Raw genomic sequence first — 25,612 nt, forward strand, 5'->3', positions numbered from 1 at the left:
AGAATAGAATTTATTACTATCCATGTCCAACATCTTGTCCAGCAGCTCTCCCACCTATATGATGGTCTAGTAAAATATATCACAAAAAACCTTGCATCTCATACTCTTAACTGCTTTAAAAAAGCAGCAATAACAATTATTTCCATAGCTGAAGTCTGAAGATATTAATATAGCCATGCCTTTGGGAATCCAGAATGGTTCTTTTTGGATGCCTATTTGGCACTAAATTCCTGCTTAAATTCTTTTTCCCTTAAGCAGGACAGGTTTGGATCCTTAATAGCTTTAGATAATGCCTTAACAAATATTTGCTAATACTTGAAAAAAACCCACAGAAACAAACAACGAACATCTGGCATGTGGATAAAAACAGATCTCTTCAGCCCAGAATGAAAGCCCATTCCTTTGCTTCTGAAATCACAGGTATGACAGGCACAAAGAGAAAATACCAGAAGGATGAGGTTGCCTGGATTAAATTCAAGAACATGAAGGACATCATATAGGATAATTAATCTCTCATTTAGTGTGTACAGATAGTCCTACACCCTGAGGTACAATAGATCATAAGCCTGAAAGTGATCCAAATAATAAGTAAGACTAAGGAACGCTATCCAAGAAAATGGAATACACATTTACCTTGTGCCTAGGGGTGTATGAAGAAAACATTTTTAATAAGTAGCAGGAAACATCATTCTATTGTAATACTAAAAGTGCATACACAAAACATAATTCTCTTTGAAGAATAACACAAACCAACAAACCTGGAAAAAATTACCAACTGTAAAAGACTTGGGTTTATATTAAAATGGAGATACAGAGAAACAAAACAATAAAAAAACAGAATGAAAAAGGTGATTATTTTATGCTAACATTATTTAAGGAGCATATACAGAGAGTGCTGTCCTAGTAGAAACATTGGAGTTCAGATCCTTTATTCACCAGTGTTGTAACTTGCCAAATCCTGGAACTTCAGAGAAATGCAAAAGACTCCAACGTACCTATCAACCTGTATAGTGTATTCGCCCTGTAGAGAACATTTCCTTCTTGATGCCAGGAAGCATGATCATTTAAATTTAAGAAAGCATTTCTGTTATGGTTACAAAACAAATATAAATAACAATGGACGAGAATTTTTGTGGGTGATATCTTTTATTGAATGAACTGCAGTGTTAAGATAGACTTAGACAAGTTTTGGGTATCACAAACATAAAGGCAGTTAAATCAATTCAGAGGAATATCTGCATGTTGGAAGAATGTTTCCCAACTCTAATCGTATGAGTAATCATGGCATTTTAATATAAAATGTTAACAGTTAATATTACAATGCCAATTGGTTTATGTATTACTATATTTGTGTATAATATTGTATGTCTAGTACTTCGGTAGAATTGTATTAAATCTCAGTCTTTGGCTATTTGCTTCTTAATAGCACAAATTATTTAAGCTCTGGATAGTCAGGTGTCTTCCTTTTACTCCCTGACAAGCATGCCTAAATCTTTAATTACTCTTTTAGCAACAGTGGATTTAAAATAGACTCTTGCATTCAACTTTAAATCTAAGAGAAGACTGGAAAAATGATGTTTGTGTTTTATTAATGAGTATAACATGGAGAGCTGGTGAGAAAAATCACATATAATGCATTCAGACTCTGCTGACAGAATTTGAAATGACTTCTTTCCTTTTACTCAGAAGGTACTTTCAGACTGAAATATACTTGATGAAAGGGAACATTAGTGCAAAAACAGGGTGCTGCTTTAGCCAATTTCTGCATTACTTATGCTATTGTTTTTGATGCTTGTACTTGGGTAACTGTTTTTAAATGTCATTTTAGGGAGGACCCAAAAGGAAAGTCTGACAGCATTAAATTAACTAAAAAATACTAGAATAAAAACTGTACTGACAGTAATTCTCACTTAATAAGTTTTGACAAAGTCAAGACTGTAGGGAGCCCAATTGTACACTGATCCCATGTATAACCTCAGCAAGATTTTTATGGCTCTTTTGGAGGTGCGGGGGGAAAATATAATGGTATTTATAATCAGAACAATACCGTATATCAGGGGTCAGTAAACTAGGGTCCATGGACTAGTTTTGATCTGTGAATCCATCTTACATGGCACGCAGACAAAGAGCTTCAGCAGCAGTCACTTTCCCATACTGCTGTTGGGAAATAAGTCGGCTGTAAGCACTCTCGCCTGACCACTGTAGACAAAAAATGGTAGCAGTGGCTGGGTCTTAGTGCCTGCCTTGAACTCTGATCTAAACTCAGTCAGTTTGGCCCAGGTTACTACCCAATGCCACATATCCATCACTAGTATGAATAACCTACTATAGTCCATTCATAGCACCTGCAGAAGTAGTTGTAGTCTATGAACGTTCAAGCCTGTCTGAATGAGTTAGTCTTTAATGTGTCCCCCTGCCCTGCCTCCTGCCCAGAGTGTAGTATGAAAAGGTTTCATGCCAGATTTAGTCACCAGCAATGGATGTTGATTTTGTTCTGTTAAAGTTCATTAACATAGCAAGCAAATTTCATGTTAGCTAGGATGTTTGCAGTATAAATAGTTCACTTCCATTCTATTTTTTAAAAAAATGTTAGTAAATCCTTGCTTATTTTTCATCATCTATATTGTATCCACAGTATGGTGCTTCACCCTTGAAACTAGTGAACTATTGACAGCTTGAGCTTTAATGAGAAATGTGAAAGTCCTTTGCAGCACATTGTAAAGCATGTGTTTGACCTTCTTTTTCAAGAAAAATAATTGTCTTTGATATTAGCACTTCTTTCTTTTTTGTTTCTCCAGTGTAAGAAGCTTGATCCCCTAATGTAAACAAAATAATAAATTCAAATATTTTCATTTTTAATTTACTATTTCTCTTGATATTTTAAATGTAAACACACAATAATAAATAGTACAGTTAATTATCATTTTCTTTTTATAGCCAATTATATGAAACAGATTAACTGGTACACAGACTTTTATAGAACAATTAACACAGTTTCAATAAATAGCGAAATTGACTATTCACTTCATGTAATAAATAATTATTTAATTCCTCAATAATGATTGATCTGACATAATTCAAAATCGATATAATCTTGTGCTCAACTACTCAAAAATGAGGTGGGGGCAAGAGGGGGAGAAGAAGGGGGACAGGCAAACAAGCAATTTCAGTAAAAAGGGAGAAATTCTAAGGCATTTTCTGTTTTGTAAGGTTCAGAAAACTGTGTGGGTTTTTTTCCCGCAAAATAGTTTTTTATTTTTCTTCATTCTTCCCTTGCTTTTCATTTTTAACACTGCTGCAACAAGGTGAATTGTATCTGGGTAGTTTTTCCACCATTTTTCCATTTTATTTGCTGTTTGTTCCAAACTCTGGAAAAGTAGAAGAGTGGTAAAAAGGAAGACATTCAGTTAACTGTACAGTTCTCTGTTTATTCTGTAATTTTCCAATACTGGAGATGTTTTTACTTTTTTCAGCATATTACTTGTTCTAACATTAAGAAAAAAATAAGACGGTACTGAGTGACAAAAGGTAAAAATTAAAAAAAGACAAAGAATAGAAATTTAAATACATTTTTTCTGTTATAACTCTACACTAGAAGGTGGTAAGGAACCCCAAGATGTCATCTCCAACCCCCTGCTCAAGGCAGGATCATTCCTGAATCATCCCAGTCAAGTGTCTGTATACTGTGTTCTTAAAAACACCAAAGGGGATTCCATGACCTCTCTGGGTAGCCTGTTCCAATGCTTAACCACCCCAATAAGTGATAAAGACCTTTTTAATCTCCAGCTTAAATTTCCCTTGTTGAAATAAGATCATAGGAGAATGGGGCTGGAAAGTACCTCTCAAGGTCACATAGTTCAGCCCCTTGCTCAAGCCAAGTATCTGTCTAACCTGCTCATGAACATTTGTAGGGATGGAGTTCAACTTCTTTAGTTAGCCTGTTTCAAAGCTTGACCACCCTCACAGTCAGAAAGTTCCTCCTAATCTCCAACATATGTTTTTTCTGCTTGAGGCCATTGCTCCTAGTCTTATCCTCTGTGGCCGTAGGGGACAGACCCTGTCCTCTCTCTATTCACCTTTCAGATATTTGAAGACTGTTCCCATATCTATAGTTACTTTTATTACTTCCCACTGGACTCTTGGAAACCTCCAGCTTCTGTAAGTTATCCCTTACCTATTTTTCCACTACTCTATCATGCTTATCTCATCTCCTATTCTTTCTGCCAGCTGCATTTGTTATCAGGTGGTCAGCACTATGACATTTAACGATTTCTTTGTCTCCATTTCTCTTTGCATTGATTTCTTTCTATTTAATGATTTCTTTGCCTCCACTTTTCTAAGCAGGGACCAGAACAGCCACCCCTTCTCTGGGTCCCACTTAAATCCCAGGGGAGGTGTACCTAGGCCAAAGGTTAGTGAGGAATTAGTCAGGGAACTTTGGAGGGACTGGATGTATTCAAATCAGCTGATCCGGACAATCTCCACCCTAGAGTACAGAGGGAATTAGCTGAGGTAATTGCGAGACCCCTGGCATGGCTTTACGAGCACTTGTGGTGCTCTGGTGTGGTGCCAGAGGACTGGAAGAGGGCCAATGTGGTTCCCATCTTCAAAAAGGGAGGAAGGAGGACCCAGAAAACTATAGGCCAGATAGTCTTACCTCAATCCTGAGTAAGCTTTTTGAGAAAATTATTCTGGCACATGTCCATGAGGGGCCAGCAGGGAAGATTTTGCTTAGGGGCAACCAACATGGGTGCATTAGAGGCAGGTCCTGTCAGACCAACCTGGTGGCCTTCTATGACCACATTACGAAATGCTTAGATGCAGGGGTAGCAGTGGACATAGTCTTCCTGGACTTTCGGAAAGCCTTCGACACTGTCTCTCGCCCCGTTCTCACTGAGAAACTGGGGGACTGTGGTGTTGACACCTACACAGTCAAATGGGTCGCCAGCTGGCTGGAGGGCTGCACCCAGAGAGTGGTAGTGGATGTGTCATTTTCAACCTGGAGGGATGTGAGCAGTGGGGACCCCCAGGGGTTGGTCCTTGGGTGCACACTATTCAGCATCTTCATCAGTGACTTGGACGAGGGGGTAAAAAGCACCCTGTTCAAATTTGCTGATGACATTAAGATGTGGGGGGTTGTGGGCAGGCTTGAAGGAAGGTATCGGCTACAGTCAGACCTAAGCATGTTACAGGGGTGGACTGATGAGAATAGGATGGGATTCAACACTGACAAGTGCAAGGTGATGCACCTGGGGAGGAACAACCAGCACCATACCTACAGGCTGGGGAACTCCCTTCTTATCAGTACAGAGGCAGAAAAGGATCTTGGAGTCATCATTGATGCCAAGATGAACATGGGCCAGCAGTGTGGGGATGCAGTCAGGAGGGGCAACTGCACCTTGTCATGCATCCACAGATTCATCTTGAGCAGGTCCAAGGAGGTGATACTCCCCCTCTATGCGACACTGGTCAGGCCGCAGCTGGAGTACTGCATCCAGTTATTGGCGCCGGACTTCAGGTGGGAGGGTCCAGAGGAGGGCCACTTGCATGATCAGGGGGCAACAGGGCAGGCCCTATGAGGAGAGGCTGTGAGACCTGAACCTATTCAGCCTCCACAAGAGAAGGCTGAGGGGGAATCTAGTGGCCTGTTACAAACTAGTCAGAGGGGACCAGCAGTCATTGGGGGAGTCCCTGTTCCCCCAAGCACTACCAGGAGTGACTAGGAATAATGGTCACAAGCTGGCAAAGGGTAGATTTAGGCTCTATTTCATGGTCAGGGTGGCTAGGATCCGGAACCAACTTCCAAGAGAAGTGGTGCAGGCTCCTACCCTGGGGGTCTTTAAGAGGAGGTTAGATGTACACCGTGCTGGGGTCGTTTGATCCCAATACTCTTTCTTGCCATGGCAGGGGGTCGGACTTGGTGATCTGCTCAGGTCCCTTCCGACCCTACTAACTATGAAACATTATTCATAAAGACTGAAGTAGAAAGGCATTAAAAAGTCAACCTTCTCTGCATCATCTGTTGTTAGGCTGCCAGATGAAATATTTAATGCCTTTTTAAAATTTCAGTCTTCATTCTGTTGCAGATACAATAAGAGAGAGAAAGGGGGAAATGAATTCAATTAAATATGTTGACGTTGAGTTTTTTATTTTTTTCAGTCTTTATGAAAATTAATGAGAACTTTATACAAAAATTCCAAAATTTTTTGTTTTTGTATTTTTATTTATATTTTTGTAATTAAAATTTTAAATGACACATTTGAGGACATACACTTTTAAAATATATGCAAATTCAGGTTTTGTGACATGTTTAATCCTTCTGTAGTGACTTTGGCATTGTCAAATAGATGGTGTTAATAAAAAGTTATAAGAAAAACAAACCTAATGAGAACCCCAACAACTCCCAACTCAAATTACTGTAGAAGATCAAAGCAAGTAAAAAGAGTCAATTTACATACATTGGCAGGAATTTGCAAGGTGGTGGATGTACCTACAAAGAAATGTCAGAATTGGAGGCAAAGCAGCTGAATGTATCACAAGGAGGATTCAGATTCCATCCAGGAGTGGATCCAGGGGGGTGCAGTAGTGGAGTTGAACCCCCTTTGATTCCTTTTAAATCAAATCCCTTTGATTTATTTTTAACTGAATGATATAGTTTTATAGCCTCTAGCATATTAGTAAAGTGACTAGTTTCTTTCTACCCAGACAAAAAGATGTGTTGTGAAGGATGCACCACACCAGGTACATCCCTCCCTTTTCAAAATCCTGCGTCAATCTATGATTCAGTCTACCTCACACACACACACACAACACACACAGATATGTGTGTATATGCATGTGTTTGGACGGAGAGAGAGAGAGAGAGAGAGAGAGAGAAATGTAGTGTATGTACAGACTTTCAACATTGTGTCATTTGCCTTTACTCTGGTATTCCAGTAATTTAATGTTGTAAACGTCAGTATTTTAATAATTGCTGTACTTCAGAAAAGGTACCAAATGAATGAACTTCAGACTAAGTGAATGAACTGTTCTCAGCATTGAACATAATGTTGTAGGATAGTAATGATCCTATAATAAAAAGTAATGCTATCATCATCTATATGACTGTTTTAATAATCACAGCAAAACATCCTGAAATGAAGAGTGATTAATATGTTGTAATAGAATTTGATCTCTCTCGAGAAACTATAAATCTTGCAGGTTCATAGAGAAATTTGAAACTCATTTTGCTTAACACAGAATTATTCATGAAGACCGCAATACTAACACAGTTTTATTTTTATGTGTAGCTGTGGCAATGCATCAAGGTTTTAAAAAAAAAAGTTATTGCACAATAATTAGATCAATACACTATTTTCCCACTGTGGCCGTGTAGTACTTTTGTATATTGAGATATCTTTGTGTTTTGCTCAGAACTGTATTTATGCTTTTAGGTGCTAAATAGATTATCTGTTACCAAGAAACATTTTGTGTATTTAGGCACGTTCAAATATAATCACTTGATTTTTTTTTTTTGAAAAGCAAAATATCTTTATTTATTTTTTAGTTTAAGGCGCAGTCATCAAAAGAATAACTGAAAGTAGGAGTGTGTGTGTGTGAGTGTGTGTGAATATAAAGATCCAATTTTTTTTCAGGGAAAAAATGTCTTAGGTTATATACAGCTGTTTTACTTTCTATCAGGCAAATCCTCTTTCTCTCAGGAGAGATCACAAATGTGCTGATATTCAAACTTTTTTCTACCAGAGCAAAAGTGGTATTACTACTATTTTCCAGTAGAAAAATAACCCTGGAACAACAAATAGGGTAAATTGCTCTAAGGAGCGTTTATCCTGGGAGACCAGGTAGAATACTGCCAGGGGAAAGGCTCCCATGCCTTTCTGAGTCCAAGGTCATTAGTGTGGAGAAGGTGCAGGGGGCAGGTGTTCTGATGCATCCCATTGATCAAGAGAGGAGGGGCAGAGAAACTGCCTGATGCTTCTCATCCGATTCTCACACTGGAGGTCACAGTGTGAGATATAGACAGATACTTTGCCGCATTGCTCCCTTTGTTTAGCTGCCAGGCACCAGGAGCTGAGCAGCAGAAAGCAGTGTAGCCCCTTACCTGTTTCTTGCACCAAAGTTCCTGGTTTGCCCCAACGTTCCCTCTGCTCTGTTCCCACCAGCTGAGTGGTGGGGACAGTGATTTAAAAGTTGGAATAGCTAGGAGGTAGGCTCAGGGGTGCTTTACCCAGCGCAGTTTCTGACCTGGCCAGCTTTCCCTTGCCCCTGCCACTCAGGTGGCCGGTGAGAAGCTGGTCTAGCAAGGAAGACAACCAGTAGGGAATTGGCCTGGGGAAAGCCTCCCCAAGCCCAGCTCCTGGCCACACTGGTTTTTAAGGGCATTTTTACATGCATTTCCAATACGGCATCAGGCACTTTTAATTAGTGAGCCACATTAATTAAAAGTGCCTGCACATCACATGTATTGGCAGTGCAGCACACCTCTGTGCTGAGAAAATGATGACACAGCGCTTTGAACTTAAAGCACATCAAATGTATGTTAGCTTAAAGCCCACTGCAACCATTTTCTCAGCATGGAAACACTCTGTGCTGCTGATATGTGGGATGTGCAGGGCTGCCAGAGTGCTTCAGCAGACTCGATTAATTGAATGGACTTCCAGCGCATCAGAGCAGTGCCTTAAATGACCATCTCTGTCAATCAGCTGAGCAGGTCGGGTGGCAAAGGAAAGCTAGTGGGGACAGGCTTAGCAGGGCCTCTCCCTGGGGTAATAGTTGTCCCACAGGTGAGGAGTAGATAGGAGCTTTGCCGCACTCTTCCATTCCCTTGGTTCTCTGACACCAGAAGAAGAGTGGAGGAAGCAGCAGTGCAAGTCCCCTGCCTGCTTCTCACACAAGAGTCCCCAGTGTGAGAAGTGGTCAGGGGCCTTTCACCTGCTGTTTCAGTCCCCCTGGGAACATGAGAACTGTAGCTGCTGCCTATGCTTTCTCCAGACTGGGATCACCTTGGTCTAGAAAAGGTTCAAGGAGCAAGGGAGAAGGGGAGCTGCAGACTGAGCATCTATACTGCTCCCTCTCCCAGAATCATTTCTAGCAGTGGAAACTTTCCACTACTAGAAATGAACACGTGTACCCAGACTTCATTATTCTGTACTTCTAATATGTCTTACTGGCTTATAGTCTATATTGGCTTCTCATCCTTTCAGCCATTGGAGAAAAGAAAATCAGAGAAACGGGAAAAAAAGAAAGATGGAGGAAAGCATAATCATGTAAAAATTAGGGAGTTCTGCTGGTGTTTTTTCCTGAGTCTCATCTCCTTTTAATTAAAATATTCTTAATATTCTTAATGTAAAGTGTGTGTGTGTGGTGGTGGTGGGGGGGGGAATTGCAGCAATAAAGCCACCTATTTACTTCAATTTAGCTTATATGAACTAGTGGCAGAGTTTCATGAGATTTCCCATCTGATGACATGGAACATGGGGATAACTGAGCTGTGTTTAGAACTGTGTTAACTTGCTGTGCTGCTTTATCTGCTGACTTGGTAATGCAGCAGTCTAGATTGCTGATCAGATGTATGGGCAGATCTAAAATTTTGAAAAGGGGGATGCAGATACTAAGGTGCATCGTCACATATAAAACAACACATTTTTTCTCCAGTTAAAAATAAACTAGAAGCTTTACTAATATGCTAGGGGCATAGGGCTGTATTATTCATTTGAAGACTGAAGCAAAAACAAATATAACTTAATTTTTTAATAAGTTCAAAACAGTCTGCAGGGCTGTGAAATAGGAGCTTCGTTAACAGGAGTATCTAACAGCAGAATTGCTGAACAAAGAATAGTTTGGCTGGTGAAACATAAAGACAATTACGAAGAAGAAAGGGTTGTTAAGACCTGTGGAATTAAGAGTTTAGAAGGGATCAGGTAGATTACATTGAGCCATGAAGTCAAGTGACTCGCTCAGCACTCCTGAATAGAAATGCTGCTGCCACTGTCAAGCAGTTGGTTTTAAACTTTGGGTGGAGCAGGACTCAAACCACAGCACTCCCCTGGTCAAATGTTTATCCTTTATATTTAATACATTTTTAATTGCAAAACATAGAAGATTTGAAGGCATTCATATTATCTTAATTTTTAACTTGAGGCATTAAGAGACAAGAAATAAAAGTAAAGAACCTTTACCGACTGTCTTGTGTATTTATTTATCCAGCACCAAGAGACCTTAGCTTAGCATAAAATTTGGAAAGAATTCTCTGAGGGTATTTTTTTAGTTATTTTAGTGATCTGATTGGGAATCTGATATGGATATCCAAAGAGAATTGTCATATCCTTATTTTGGAGCAGACTGTACCTGTAGGAGAAAGAGAGTGGGGGAGGGAAGCTTAAATAATCTCTTTTTTATTTCTTTGTTTAATTAAAAGTAAATTTAGCTGGGTCATCTTTTGCTGATTTTTGCCTATTATGACCAACTCAGAATGAAGGAGTGAATACAAAACCTACTAGTAAATTAGCTCTATTTTGAATTATATCCTTGAAGTCACTTCTCTTTCTCTGTGTATCTTAAGTGAATCAGGCAACCAAGCTTCTTTGAGTAGATGTGATATCTTTTATTAGACCAACTGAGTAGTTGCAAAAAAGTTCCTGGCAAGCTCTGAGCGCAATCACCCTTAGTTCATAGTTTCTAGGGTCGGAAGGAACCAGAGCAGATCATCTAGTCTGACCCCCAGCCATGGTAGGAAAGAGTACTGGGGTCAAACGACCCCAGCAAGGTGTTCATCTAACCTCCTCATAAAAACCCCCAGGGTAGGAGCCAGCACCACTTCTCTTGGAAGTTGGTTCCAGACCCTAGCCGCCCTGACTGTGAAGTAGCGCCTCCTGATATCTAACCTAATCCTACCCTCTGCCAGCTTGTGACCATTATTCCTGGTCACTCCTGGCAGTGCTTGGGGGAACAGGGACTCCCCCAATGCCTGTTGATCCCCCCTGACTAGTTTATAACAGGCCATGAGATCCCCCTCAGCCTTCTCTTGTGGAGGCTGAATGGGTTCAGGTCCCATAGCCTCTCCTCATAGGGCCTGCCCTGCTGTCCCCTGATCATGTGAGTGGCCCTCCTCTGGACCCTCTCCATGCTGTCCACATCCCTCTTGAAGTGCGGCGCCCAGAACTGGACGCAGTACTCCAGCTGCGGCCTGACCAGTGCTGCATAGAGGGGGAGGATCACCTCCTTGGACCTGCTCGAGATGCATCTGTGGATGCATGCCAAGGTGCGGTTGGCCTTCCTGACTGCCTCCCCACACTGCCGGCCCATGTTCATCTTGGAGTCAGTGATGACTCCAAGATCCTTTTCCGCCTCTGTGCTGACAAGAGGGGAGTTCCCTAACTTGTAGGTATGGTGCCCTTCTTCAGGTATAGGAAGTCTCTGCTAGTCTAAGGTTCCAAGGAACGAGAGAAGCTAAAAGTGTGGTTGGATGTTAATGAGAATGTAAAAAGGTGGAGATAAGCAAGACAAAACATAAAGCAGGGGAAGAGAGCACGGGGAAAGGGACAAAAAAAAAGGTCAAAGGGAAACAACAGTGATAAAATACAAGGTGGAAAAGAGGCTGTCGGTGAAAAAGGGAATAGTTGGAGATCAGAAAAGCAGGAATGAGAGAAGTTAAAAATGTGACAGAATGGCAATGAAAATCTAAAAGGGTAGAAATTAGAAAAACAAAACGTAAAGTAGGGATGGGAGGTCGAAGAAAAATGGGAGAAAAAGGCCAAAGGGAAAACACTACATTGGTAATAATAAGATAAAAAAGAGGCTATAAATAAAAAGGAAATGGCAGGGAATCAGGAAGAAAAAGGGGAGAAGAGGGGAGAAAAAGTGGGGAGGTCAGGTCAAGTACCAAGTGAATCAGAAGTCAGGCAGGTTATAACGTGTCATAAACCTGCTTGAGTGAATCAGGTGATTTTTACCTAATACATGAGTGTTTCTTTTTCCAAAGGAGATTTGAAAAATAAAAAATGGTTCCATTTCTATCAATTGATTTGGGGTGGGGGAGGTAAGTGGTGTACTTGAGGAAATATAAATTATTTTTTCTTTAAAAGAATTATTTTACATTGCCTAAAACTTTTTCAGACTTTAGTTCAAACCAGGTATTAGCTCCTCATAAGAGGAGCTCCTGTGCAAGGGGAAACCTCCTTGTGCCTTTCACCCACCAACACACAAAAAAAGGCAAAGTATAAAGTCTAAGATTGGTAGACTTGGAATCTCTACCTACACAGTGCTTCCTGATTGCTAATGCTGTCCAGTTCTTCATCTGTGTCATTTTACTGACATATAAACATTATGCAAACAGTATCAAGTTTTTGGACTGAGTTACTATTCTTCCTACTACTAGTTAAGTTTTTAAAATCAAATGAGAGCCATGTATCTCAACCAGTAGCATCAGTTGTCCTCAGTAAAGCCATTTTTAGACCATCTTCTAGCTCTTTAAATGTATAGTTTTAGTTGTTTTAACATAATGTGCATTTCTAGTACAAACCTGTATATTTTTATCACATAAATTGATAGTGATCTAAAAATCAGTATTTTATAATAATTACCCTCACTGGAATCTCTAGTTACTCTGTATACTTAGAAAAGGATGTACAAATGGTTGCTGTTGGCAATAAAGATTTATGGAGAAGACAGGGTAGATTTGCATCTTATAGACTAACCAAAGTAGATAAAAATACATATAACAGAAGCTTCCTTGGGCTGAAGCTGTGACTTCATCAAATGCTGTGAAAGGATGTGCATAAAGCAATATATAAAATGAGGTAAACAGTTGAATACAGGAAACAGAAGAGAAGCGAAGAGAGAGGGCAAGGTGGGATGCAGGGCAATGCTGGAGAGGCAAACAAGCAAGCAATAAACTCACGGGAAGAAGTAAAAAAGTAAACAAGGAAGTAAGGATCATGGGAATGTGGAGCTGTAAGGGACCTCATGTAGTCCAGCCCCTTGGTTAAAGCAGGATCCCTAAGTTATCCCAACCAAGTGATAGAGATTCCACAAGTTCTGTAGGCAGCCTGCTCCAATGCTTGACTGTAGCATCTCATGAAAGCGATATCAACATTTTAAAAATTTTGCGTTAACATTTTGGAACTTTGTTCCACAAAAACAGGTTTTCAGTTTTTGCCCCAATTTCAATATTGAAATGTAATACATTTGTAAATATTTACAAATGTAAATATTTAATTACTGAAGTTTCACTTACAGTTGTCATTCCGGTTTGTGACTGGCTCTGATATTCATAGTATTAGTCAGAGTCTAATGATTTATCACTGCTTTTTTCATATACACATTTTAAATAACATTTTTCCTTTTTCTCAAGTTTACATAAAATCCTGATGGACCTGCAGAATCAGCAGCTAACACAGTTAACTGAGTGGCTAGCAAAAACTGAAGAAAGAACAAAGAAAGTTGAATCAGAACCCCTGGGTCCTGATCTGGAGGATTTAAAACGCCAAATAGAAGAGCACAAGGTATTTATGCCAGTTATTGTATTTTATCACTGGAGTCAAAAATGGTTTAAAAAATGAATAAAACCCATTATTTTTCACTTCTTTAAAAGTCCTAAGCTCAATACTAAATTACAGTACTACAGAATATTTCATTTGCTGAAGTTCAGGCTTTGCACATCGACCAAGTATTTTAACAGAGATTGTATCACAATTCAGACTTTTTTTAGTGGTAAAATAGATTTTATTTACTTCCTTTTTCTTATATTCATATTTTACTGAAATAGAAAAACTGGTTAGACATCAAGGAAATAAGACATTGTAATATCTTGTTATTACAAAGTATAATAAGAACATTTCAAATTTATTGTTAGCGTGTTTTCTTCTTTTTGTCCCATTGTGATTTTTATCCTCACATTGGAGTTTCCTAAATATGAAGACGAGTTCAAACATGCATAGCTTAAACTTGAACTAATAAGAGCAAAAGAAAAGAAATTGAATAAATGAAATAAGATAGAATGCACCCATGACTCCCCCCTACTGCTGCACTCTAGGTCAAAATGCTGCACTCCTCCTATGGGCTCTCTACCTCCTTCCCCCGTTGCTGCATGACACGAGCACCCCACCTCCCACTACTGCCTCAGGCCTGTGGCCCCAGGCTCATTGTCAGCTTCTCCAGCCATGCTGTTCTGCAGTGCTCCATCCTTTGGGCAGGGGGAGGCAGCAAAAAAACAGAGGAAGCCTTAAGATTTCAGTTGCTGTTGCAGCCAGAGCAATGGTGAGAATGGTGGCTAGGCAGTGGGCTAGGGGCCTGCACTCTGACAGTTGGACAGCTTGTAGTGCAGTCTTGGCCACAAGGAAATTGAGAACAGCTTGGAGATTGAACAGTTCACTCTTCACTTTGTGATAATTCTTTAGTGTCATGATTAAGGCATCTTAAGTAAAGAAGCACAGAAAAGTGGGTACTGTCACTTTTATTTATGCTTTAACTATTCTCTGAGGAAACATATCTTCAGTCTTCCGGCAATAGTGAGTAAAGATGGAAGGACAACCTGAGGATAAAAAGAAAAAAGGATTTTGAATGTAACAAGTGAAGTAAACTAAGAAATTAGTAACTTTTTCTTGCTTTTTTGTGTTTGTTTTATATTTGAATGCTCTATTAAATCTAATCCTGTCTTATGCCACTGAAATTTCACTTTCTCCTAACAAAATTTCTTCTTAATAATGAGTGAGTTTGAGAGTGTATTCCTAGCTTCCATGAGGTCAGTAGCCATTTAGTTTTTGACTTTAACGAGCTAGGGGCCTTAAAAGCATCCAGAAAAGTACCTCTTTCACACAAAATCCACATTTATGGATGTAATGAAACAGTTAACAATCTTGTTGCATACTTGAAAAATTAGTTTTCGGCTCCATCTTCTCTACCTAGAACTGTTTGGATAGTAGAGTGACAAAAGAAGATTATTTGCTTGTTTGTTTGTTTTGGGCATGTATTTAAATTCTGTTCAGGTATAGAAGCTGTTTATACAGCCTTAATAATTGGAGGTCGAGATGTCTGCAAACATTTAAATGGATACTGTGAATGTTGCAGATAATTTTAGCCTGCATCAGTACCCTGAATTGTCACTACCCAAAGATGCATGTTCCGACAAAGATAAAAGATCATAGCCGTGTAAAATGCATGAAGAAAACAGTTGAAAATAAGTTTTATGGCACTCGATAGGAATATGAATAACACATCTGTTACTTCATTTTAATATAAGGTTAAAAATACCTTGTGGGTTTTAAGTTTTCCTTTTTTTTTCAGCATGTAAGTTTTTTGGTATTAATATTATCAAATTAGAAGGAATTGTAGTTTGGACAGTACAAAGAAAGAGAAGATGGGATTGAATTTATTGAGCAGGTTTTGGCAACAATGGTGGGTTTAGTTGTTTGGATGAAAGATGACAGTTTCCTATCAGTTCAAGTTAGATCACTGTCCTCTGGCATCCCAGCCAGCTTTGTGGAACTTCCCACCCCTCCTGTGTAGGGAAGCCCTAGCACTTGGCCTGTGCTTGACTGCTCTGGCCAAGCACCCAGCAGGCTCTGCCCCGGGCTGTCCCAGCCTTAAGATTTCAGTTGCTGTTGCAGCCAGAGCAATGGTGGGGATGGTGGCTAGGCAGTGGGCTAGGGGCCTGCACTCTAACAATTGGACAGCACTGGATTAAAATATCTAAATCAGTGGTTTAAACCAGTTCAGCAGTTTTATGTTGAAGAAGCCCATGTGGCAGAAGTCAGCAACCACCTCCTGTGGGTTGATGAGGCAGATGTCCAGGAGGTACTGGATGACCAGGCAGACCTCCCAGATGGCCTCTCCAGCCGTGGGCTTACCTGTGCTGAACTAGTTGGCAATATAGGAAGTGCTCAGCTTCATGATGATGATGGCCACCCACTTCTCTGGAGTGAGAGGTGGCCATATGCTGACATCCTGGCGTGCAATGTGGGGGTCACCTATATGACAGTTTCAAAGAAGGTTGCCTGGTGAATGCAGAAGGTCTGGACCCACTATTTCTCATCCCAAGTGTCCAGGACAATCTGCTCTCACCAGTCCATGCTGGTGGCATAGGCCCGAAACTGGTGCTTGACAGTCTGGAGGTAGTGCCAGAGCACCCCATCATCCATGCCATCTTGAGCGGCCTCATCCTTGTCAGTCACTTGGAAGTCATTGGCCTAATCCAGGATGCTTAGAAGGCTCAGGGTGTGGTACGTGGCTCCATGCGGGATGGATGGCTGCTGGCTCTGGTGGCAGGAAGCCATGTCCCATGGAGACCAGCTACCACAACATGTCCACATGGCTGTGCATGATGTTCTTCAGCCTCCTTCAAGAGGTGCAGAGGGTGACGAGCAGTATGCACTGTAGCTCCTGGGTCTGTGTGCTTGGGTGTGGGTGATGGGTCATCATGGTGAGGTGTGATTAAGGTTGGGACATGGAGACATGTGTAATTCACAAGGCAGAGCACTTGTTCTAGGGCTCTTCTGGAAGCTTCAGGGCAGAACATGGGTTAGGGTCTGCAGTGAGGAAGTGGGAGGCTGGAGTCATTGTCTACACCTGGCAGCTAGTCGGGGTGACACAGTCCCTCAGCTATGATTTGCAGTCTCTGGCAGTCCATGGAGCCTGCAGGACATACTGGGAAGCATACAGGAGCACTCCCCGCACCTGCAGGCTTTAGTCAACACAGGATACCTGCATGCTTTGCCACCCCCAAATGCAAACGGTATACTGTTTGTTCCAATCTAAAGTAGGCCAGTTAGAGAAAACTGCATAACTTAGATCAATTCCTTCCCTGTTTTTTTGAATAGGTGAATTGTGGCCTTTCTTTCATACCCCTTATCATATTAATTTTCTCTCTCTACCTCTGCTTGATTAGCTCCTGGTCCTATGTTTCCATCCACGCTATTTGGTACACTCTGTTTTCTGTCATTAAATTATGCAGACTTAGCCTTTTTCTTATCTCTTTTTCTGTGCAGTATCATATGTTGCTCATGACTCTGAGATTAGTACTTTATTATTATCTCTGTTTGGACCCAGGTAAAGAGTTCTGGCTGCAATCCCAAGAATAGCAACTATTCAATAAAGCAAATTTAGAATCACTCCCATAAATGGTATTTGAGACTAGCAAAAGCCATTAGAGTTCTTAACATCCCACTCATTTAGTTAACAGCGCAGGAAACTTTTAGCTGGACAGTACAGGAGGAGAGTGTCTGCAGGAACTGAGGCAGCAGTAACTCAAAGAGATTTTATGGTCACAAAAAACCACATGATTTACAAATCTTTCACTAGGTTAGTTAATATATTGTGTAGCAACAGTACAAATACTTGCAAAAAGCTATTTGTCATTTCACCTCTATTTTATGTATTTTATTTATTGCTGCTTTTTTTGGTAAAATATTAAACAAAGAAATATTTCTCCCTATAAAAACCTGAAAACTATTGACTTAGCTAAAAAGACTTTATGGATAAGATTCTGCAAATAAGCATATGACCTTAAAATTAATACAGTTAAACTTGCTAAAATATCCAGCTTTTCAGAGATGTGCATCTTTGCTGAAAAATTTTGCAAAATTGCATTTATATGATCCTAAAAAGCTTCATTTACCAGATGTCATTGAAAACATGAAGACATTTGGGAAACTTACTTCATTAAGTGTTTTCATGTTTTTTCTCATGTTCTGGATACCTTTAGAAATGGTCCAATAAGAACTATATTAATTGGCAATAATACTCTTTCTGGTTAGCTGGAGTAAATATCAAGTTGATTAAGGTTTATCTTGTGAATTAATTATTACTTTTAGTAGTAATAGTTATCATAATAGCAATGGTAGTATTAAATATGGGAGCAGATGTATTTGTTTTGGGTTATTTGGGGGGATGTTGGTTTTTTGGGGGGGTTTTGGGGGGGTTGAGGATAAACTGAGAAGTTGTTTTTGGTGTATTGAATCATTTGGTTTGACTACTTAAAGTCTCATTAGGGAGAAAATGTATGGCCCACACTGAGAAAGATCAGACACCTCTACTCTTTAGAGCTATTTTACCTTCTCTGCAATACCCTTTTTTCTTCTATGTAATGAAGGCAGTGTTTATTAATAATATATATCTTGTTCACCTTATTGTATTCTGTCTTGTTGAAAGATGACCAGCTTCTGAAGGTCTGTTCTTTTGTTCCTTTGTGACATGACTGGTGCCTGACACTCTTCCTTAAATAAGAATTATTATAAAATTAGGACATTTCCCTATTTAATTACCTTTGCCCTCCTCACTGAGGAAACCAACCAGTTGGGTCTCAGTCTGTTTGACTGATAGTTACTCTCCTAAATTTCTGATAGTCTTCTGTTAAATGTCTCTTAACTATGTGTGACAGGACGCTCTCTAGGGGTGCCGTGACCTCCCCTAGCACCCCCTGGCTACCGTGCCAAATTGGGTCTTGAATGCACCCTCTATCTCGCCCGCCACGTCTTGTTGGTATATCATTAATGGGAGGCTGCCTTCCTGCCCTCCTTGGCACGGGGTCTTACTGTACTGGAGCTGCGCCCTCACGGGTGCCCTCTCATTTCTCCCGTGGCCCTCGCCGCACCGGCGCCTATCTCCCATGTTCTCATAATCCACGCCGGGGTCTTGCCCTTCTACCGCCGTCCACTCTGGGCCTTGCCTTTATACGCGCGCCCCCTTCCCGGGGGCTGCTCGATAGGCTCGCCCCCTTCCTGGGGCCTCGCGCTCTCCGCCCGCACTGGGGCCCTTGCCTGCGCTTCTCGCGCTCTCCGCCCACACTGGGGCCCTTGCCTGTGCTTCTCGTGCTCTCCACCCACACTGGGGCCCTTGCCTGTGCTTCTCGCGCTCTCCGCCCACGCTGGGGCCCTTGCCTGCGCTTCTCGCGCTCTCCGCCCACGCTGGGGCCTTTGCCTGCGCTTCTCGCGCTCTCCGCCCACGCTGGGGCCCTTGCCTGTGCTTCTCGCGCTCTCCGCCCACGCTGGGGCCCTTGCCTGCGCTTCTCGCGCTCTCCGCCCACGCTGGGGCCCTTGCTCGTGCTTCTCGTGCTCTCCGCCCGCACTGGGGCCCTTGCTCACGCTTCTCATGCTCTCCGCCCACACTGGGGCCCGCCCGCATTGGGGCCTTGTATGCCCGACTCGGGCTTCCCTGGATAAGGGCTCAGGTGGCCTTAGCCTTACCTGGCCCCCAGACCCGCCTCTTCAGGCCTATGCCCCACTGGGGCTTCTGCCTATGCACCGAGCTCTTCCCAAAGCTGCCCACACTGGGCTGGGGTCGGGACACCCCAAAACGCAGCACCCCTGTGGCACTAGGAACACCCCCATCTTACTGGGGAGCTCCTAATGAGGCCTCCTCCACCCCTACAGCCTTGCCTGGTCCTCCGGTTGTAACAATAACACAAATCTAAAATCTCCCCTTCCTGGGTTACAACATAACTCCCAAGCACAACAGAAATCTCCCCCTCTGGGATTCCAACATAAACTCCAAGCAACCCTGGCTCCCTCTCCCATCTCCTCATAAGGGTTTCCTCCACCCAGTACTGTCAAGCCACTGCTCTCCATCCATCAGGCTTCTATATTATGTTCTGCTCTGCTCTGCTCTGCTCTGCTCTGCTCTAACAGAGCTCCCTCTTCCTCTTAGGCTGCCAGGAGGGGAACTAGCTCTGGCCTCAGCCTTCTCTGTTTATAAAGGCCAAGCCCTGCCCCCCGGCGGTCAGCTGACCCAATCAGTTGCCATAGCAACTCCCACCTGTTGCCCTGGTGAGTGGCAGCTGAGCCCAATTACTACTATTCAGTAGCAGGCACCCTAGTGCCCTGCTACACTATGTATTTAGGAAAACTCGTTGTGAATTTAATTTTAGATATGCTAACTAAATCTCTAGGCTAGGGACAGACATTACACATAAAGCAGTTTAAGTGATCATAAACTGGTTTAGACCTGTAACAGAACATAAGTTCAGTGCACTTAAACCAGTTTCAAAATGACTGAAACTGGTTTATATAAACTTGATTGTGTGTAGTATCAGACTTAACTGATTTGGGTCAAGCCTGAGACGGTGCCTGCCATAGTGTGGGTTTAAACCCTTCCCTAAGCAGAAAGTCCTAGCCATGCCTCCCCCTTCTCCCCCCCACCTCCGGCACCCCTCAGGACTGTGGAATGGAAGGGAGGGCTGTTTTAGTGCCACCCCCTCCTGCATCGGCTTCTAGCTGGAGCCTCTGCAGGCATGTGTCTGCATTTCTGGAATGAAAAGGGAATGTCTGTCCACCTCCAAATTGGTTCAAGCTTTGCAGATTAGAATAACTTACAAAGATTGAATCAATTCAGGCTCACGCTTTTTGAATGTCTGTCCCTAGCCTTAATGTCAAACACCTACTAAACCTGAAGGATCTGAATTGCACTTGGAGAGCTGAGCTCTTTTCTGGTTTTCATGTGAGCAGACAGCAACTTGATATGTTTCTTCCATATTTAAATGGTTTGATGGGGTGATTCCATTTTTCTTTCTTAGTTTCTATAATTATTACACATTAAAGCATTATACATAGCACTTGTCGGAGAAAATCCTGTATTTTATTATGAAACGTATGTAATATGATATAGTGGAAAGGGGCAATTTGTCTGTTGTTGGCAGAGTATAATTTAAATATACATTGATGTATTACTATTTCATCCTGTTTCATCCTTAATTTTAATACAAGGACTCAGTTAAGGACATTTTTACCCATAAAACTGAAAAGGGGTAGCAGCTGTGTTTAAATCTGCTTATATGACATTGCTAAATTGCTCTTTTCATTTGTCAGTTTTTGTATTTATGTATTTTTGTGACAACTTATGAGCATTGTCTGTCTTGGTCTGTTTCTCTAATAGTTTGATTTACCTCTCTCCCCCCCCCCCGTATTATTATTAACTGTGGCAGAGAACCATTGTGTCTGAGGTTTAAGCAGACTGTGGAGCTGCTGGCAGGTCACATGACTACAAACAAGCCAGGGTATAAGCCCAGGCCCTAGGAGCTGAGCTGGCAGTTACATCTAGGGAGCCAGTGGAGCAACATTGCACAATCTAAGGACAGCAGCTCTCAGAACATCTGGAGATCAGGGTAGGAACTATAGGGATGGAGGAGGTTCCTGGTCCTGGATAAGACCTGAAAGTGTACCCTGCTGGGTTTGGATAGTGTGGTGAGGCGTTCCAGGAAACGCCACGCCTGTGCCTCCCCACTGAAGGGCGAGAATGGGGCACCATATAGCTTCAGCTCCTGCTCCCATGTGGGTACCCCATGGAGGGGAAAGGCTAGAGGAGCATATGCCAACAGAAAAGCACAGGGTCTAGTTCCAGTGAGGGGAGCTTGAGGCAAGGGCCAAGGCCTTTTGAGTGGGGCATGAGGCCCAAGGGGTGTAAGGCCCAGAAGCTTAGTGAGGGGTGGAGCAGTGGCCCAGAGAGGGGCTAGAGGCCAAGTTCAGCCCAGTGTGGGGCAAAAAGCTGGAGGCTGCATAGAGTAAAGCCTGCAGATGGCAGGAAGGACAGTGCACAGGCTGGCTGGAGAGTGTGAATGATGAAGCCCAAACGACCATGTAGAGTAGGGCCTGGGGGATCCAAAGGGCTGTACAGAGTAGAGCAGAATGAATGAGGCCCGGGAAGGGGCAGAACGGGTGAGGCCCAGGAATGGGTGGAGTGATTGAGACCTGGCAAAGGGCAGAATGTTAGAGACCCAGCAAGGGGCAGAGTTTGTCCTGGCAAGGGGTCAGAGTTGTCAGCAGTTTAGATGACATCTGCAAGACATGGAGCATGGTATAAAAGAAGGTTCAGAGCTGTGTATTTTGCTCTTGGCAGTAAGGCAACCAAATGGGCAGCCTCCTGCATATAAACACATATTTTTTAGAAATATCAAAGGTGTGGCAGGTGAGGCAGGGCAGACTGTCCTAAACAGGTGGGTGGGACAGTGTTGTGACCAGCCTCAAGACGGGCCATTGTCACACTAACAATGAAAGGTAAGCCTTTTTTCTTGGCCCATAATTTGGACCTAAGATATCATTGTTATCATGCTGTTTTGGCCTATATAGTATATATTTGGTAAGCTGCCATACATAAATGTTCACATCAAACAAGTAATGCAAACACATGCTAGTTTAAGGAAATCTGGAAAAGGTAGCAAGATCTATCATTTAGTTTGCCTAATGCTTTTCAGTCACTAACCTTCACCAGACTTCTATCAAGGTTAAAATATTCCAAGCTTATTCTCTGCTCCTGGTTTTTTTTCTCTGTCTGTTTAAATTTCAACGTTAACAGTTTAATGTTTTCTGGGACCAGGTTAAGGAAAATAAGTCATTTTGCCAAAGTAGCTTTTTTCTCCCACAGTCATTTCCCTGGGAAGCTCTACTGCCTCCGGGGTTTGAAGCAGAAACTTGAAATTTGGCAGTGGAATAATCCTGGGGTTATGAGGGACACTTGCTTTCCATGTGAAAAATCTACCAAGATTTGTTCAAGTTTTAAGTTTCTTTTTCTACAAGCTCAGCAGCGCTTATTAGAGGCTTGATCCTACAATTCTATTCATCTCCCCTGCCCTCCAGGCCCTCAAAGCTCCCTACATATGCTGCCAACCCTCAGTTCACTTCAATCTCACAGAGCACTGTAATGCAAGCTGCTGCTTCTAGTGAGCCTTACAGTAATTTCGTAAGAGCTAGTGCTCCAGTTTTGAGAGCTATGAGCAATACAGAAGTAAGTTCTTTAACCAAAAGGAATCTGTTCCATCCTGGGAACTAGGAAAAGACTATGAATTCTGGTCTCCACAAATTCAACAATTGGTGTTCATTTTGTAAACTTCCCAACCCTTACAGTATTAGGCAGACATTCATATATTTGAACGTCATAGGAGGCAGTTGAGCAGTTACAGTCAGTTTTGGCAGAGCTTGGAATAGAATTTAAAGTCTCTTTGACAGGTCTAAAGCTCAGCAAGTCAGTCGTGTTACTTTTCCCAATGATTGTTGGTCTTTGGTGCACTGTCAGTAACCACTGGCATACATTGTCCTCCAAGAGTCTTGTTTTGCAACCTATTTTTCTGTCTAGTATACACACCATTAATAACATGTTTATCACATCTATTTCTAGTATCTGATCCATGTAAAGTAAACAGCTTCCTATTTCTGCTATTACTAACTTTAGTTAGTTGCCTTGCAGTAGATCAAATGGGTTTGTGCTGTGGAGCTGAAGGATCTAGGTTCCAAACGTCTGACTTAAGCAGTAATCAAGTAATCATTAAGGTTCCAGAAGACACATTTTCCTCTTCTCTTTTTTTCTTTTGGTTTCTTTAAAAGAAAAAGCCCCAGAAATTGCCCACAAGACATTTTAAAAAACTCAAAGGGCTCAGACAGAAGTGACGATTTTTGTCCCATCTGGGCATAGAAAGTGGTTTATATCCATGACCAAAGACAAGTGCAAAGCTGCTGACCACTTCGCAAATAGCTGATCAAGTGAAAATCTGAACCCTTATTGTATAAAGGGTCAGATGAAGACATTTCAAAACAGACAGTCTTCTATAACTTCCTTCTGCTTGCCTGCAACTCTGTCGCTGTTTTCAGAATGGGAGGGGAGAAAGGGAGGATAGATTGTTGGATCTGGGGGTGGTTTCAGCTCCTGCTGAAGGGTGCAATGGGTGCATTGGAGCATCTTTGAGGTGTGGGGGTCCCAATTCACTCACTCCACTCTCTAGCGCTTGTCACAGACCAGCTGGGTACTGTGAGTGTATCAATTCTATCGCAGGTTAACTGGGCACTGCGAGGGTATCAGCCACTGGGCTGTTTGGTTCAATTTCGGATCAAGGAGGCAAAGTTGGGAATAAAGCAAAGGCAAATTTATTCTAGCTTACATGCACAACAGTTAAGAGAAAGATAAATGCAATAAGCAGATAATGCAGTATTAAAGAGCTAATAGTAAATAATAACAACAGATGGATCAATTCTGTCGCAGCCCAACTGGGCACTGTGAGGCTATCAGCCACTGGGCTGTTCAAAACAACAGATAGAGAGACATGGGTTGACAGCTTACTGATAGTCCCTTGATGCCAGGTGTGCACCAAGTGTTTCCAGCGAAGTCAGGAGTCCCTGATGGACGCTGTCGGAGGGATTACCGGGGAAGGTCCCTTGATCAGGATCTGATCCTCACTCACACCGGGAGTCCGGGCTTTGAACAGCAATGACCGTTCTGTTCCCTCCTTCCTGTTGGTCACCTGATGCATGTGCTTTTTATACCTAGTCTTTTGCTAATCTCTTGGCTTTAGAGCCACTCACAATCTTGCCCTATAGCTGTTACCCTATGGGATTCAAAGGTGTTAAAAATTATCATAAAAGGTTACTACCCAGACTCGGGTTTATCTAATAAGCAAATTACAATGCAGCATCATTAGGTTTGAAATTGACATTGCTCCGCCTAACCCCAACCCTTTTAAGTTTCTCTGAATATGCTTTCTTGGGACGTGCTTTCCTGGAATGTATTGGGTGTGCCAGGCAGTTGGATCTAGTTTTTATCATCAAGGCTGAACCCTGAGCAAAAACCATTAGGTCAGCTAATCTTGCAGCTACAGGTTCGCCTTTGGGGCCCAGTCAGTTCCACGATTAATACGAACAGTTAGTTTTATCATTTTGGTTAAACTTACGACAGACAAGTTAGATTTGTGGGTTACGAACTTACAAACTTTATATTAGCTAATATTACCTGTTAGGCAGAATACCAAATGCCTCCAAGAGGTTCTGGCCATTACAAGCGCTGGCTGGAAAACCCCTAAAACAAGCTGCCCCTGCTCCCTTTCTTCCTGCAGTCTTGTAGGAAGATGGGGCCATTACTAGGAGAAACTGGCCGGCAGCCAGCAGCTAGATTCCCCTCCCCCCGGAACCATCAATGAACTCCTGTTTTTTCCAGGGGATCACTGTAACTCATAATGCTTCCTGCAAAGTTTTCTTAGTTATCAGCAGGGAGCTGCACTTTTGTCTACACCCAAAATATGCAAAACTCAGATTCATGAAAGCTTGGAAATTTCAGAATCACTGTTACTAATGCAATCTTAATTGGAATACCTTCATGAGATTTTAATTTGATGATCACATCATGTTTGAATTTCAAGACTCTTCTCTTTCTGGTGTACTATATGGAAAATGAATGAGTCAGAGGTTTGTAAAGCAGAAAAGGGCACTGTGTTGTGTTGAAGTCCATAGAGAAACTAGGTTCATTTCCAGGCTCTTCCACGGATCCCAGTGTGATGTATGTTAAAAGACTATTAAGCAGAGGTGCACCAATACACTGATCCAATATCAGATCAGCACCGATATAAAGAATATTGACAATAAATGCCTGCACGTATGTGCAGCCACAACACAGTATTCAGGCAGTGAGGAGCACAGCCTGGCAGCATGGAGAGCTGTGTGTACCTGGTAAGTCTGTTGTGGTGAAAAGGTAGTGGGAGGGAAGGGTATGCAGGGGGAAAATCAATGCCCCCTGCGGTGAGGGAGGGAGTGGGGCTGGGGCAGGCACTGCCCAGCTGGGGTGAGGCAGGGTGCATGTGGGATGGAGCCTCGGCTGGTCTGCTGGATGTAGGGGGGGTGGCTCTCACCACTGTGGACCACTCATCCAG

General features: G+C 42.2%; 1 protein-coding gene across 7 annotated transcripts in view; it reads left to right on the forward strand.

Moving 5' to 3' along the window:
* The window catches only part of DMD (dystrophin), a 2,140,576-nt gene that overhangs the window by 821,156 nt on the left and 1,293,808 nt on the right, over positions 1–25,612 (forward strand). For all 7 annotated transcript variants that reach the window (XM_090061814.1, XM_090061802.1, XM_090061811.1 and 4 more), the window contains exon 11: positions 13,352–13,502. In XM_090061814.1, coding sequence (XP_089917940.1) covers positions 13,352–13,502 — 151 coding nt within the window. The remainder of the gene's footprint in view (positions 1–13,351; positions 13,503–25,612) is intronic.

Source organism: Crocodylus siamensis, chromosome 1 (assembly GCF_052110815.1).
Source record: "Crocodylus siamensis isolate JL-2025a chromosome 1, ASM5211081v1, whole genome shotgun sequence".
In the NCBI taxonomy this organism is placed as follows: Eukaryota; Metazoa; Chordata; order Crocodylia; family Crocodylidae; genus Crocodylus; species Crocodylus siamensis.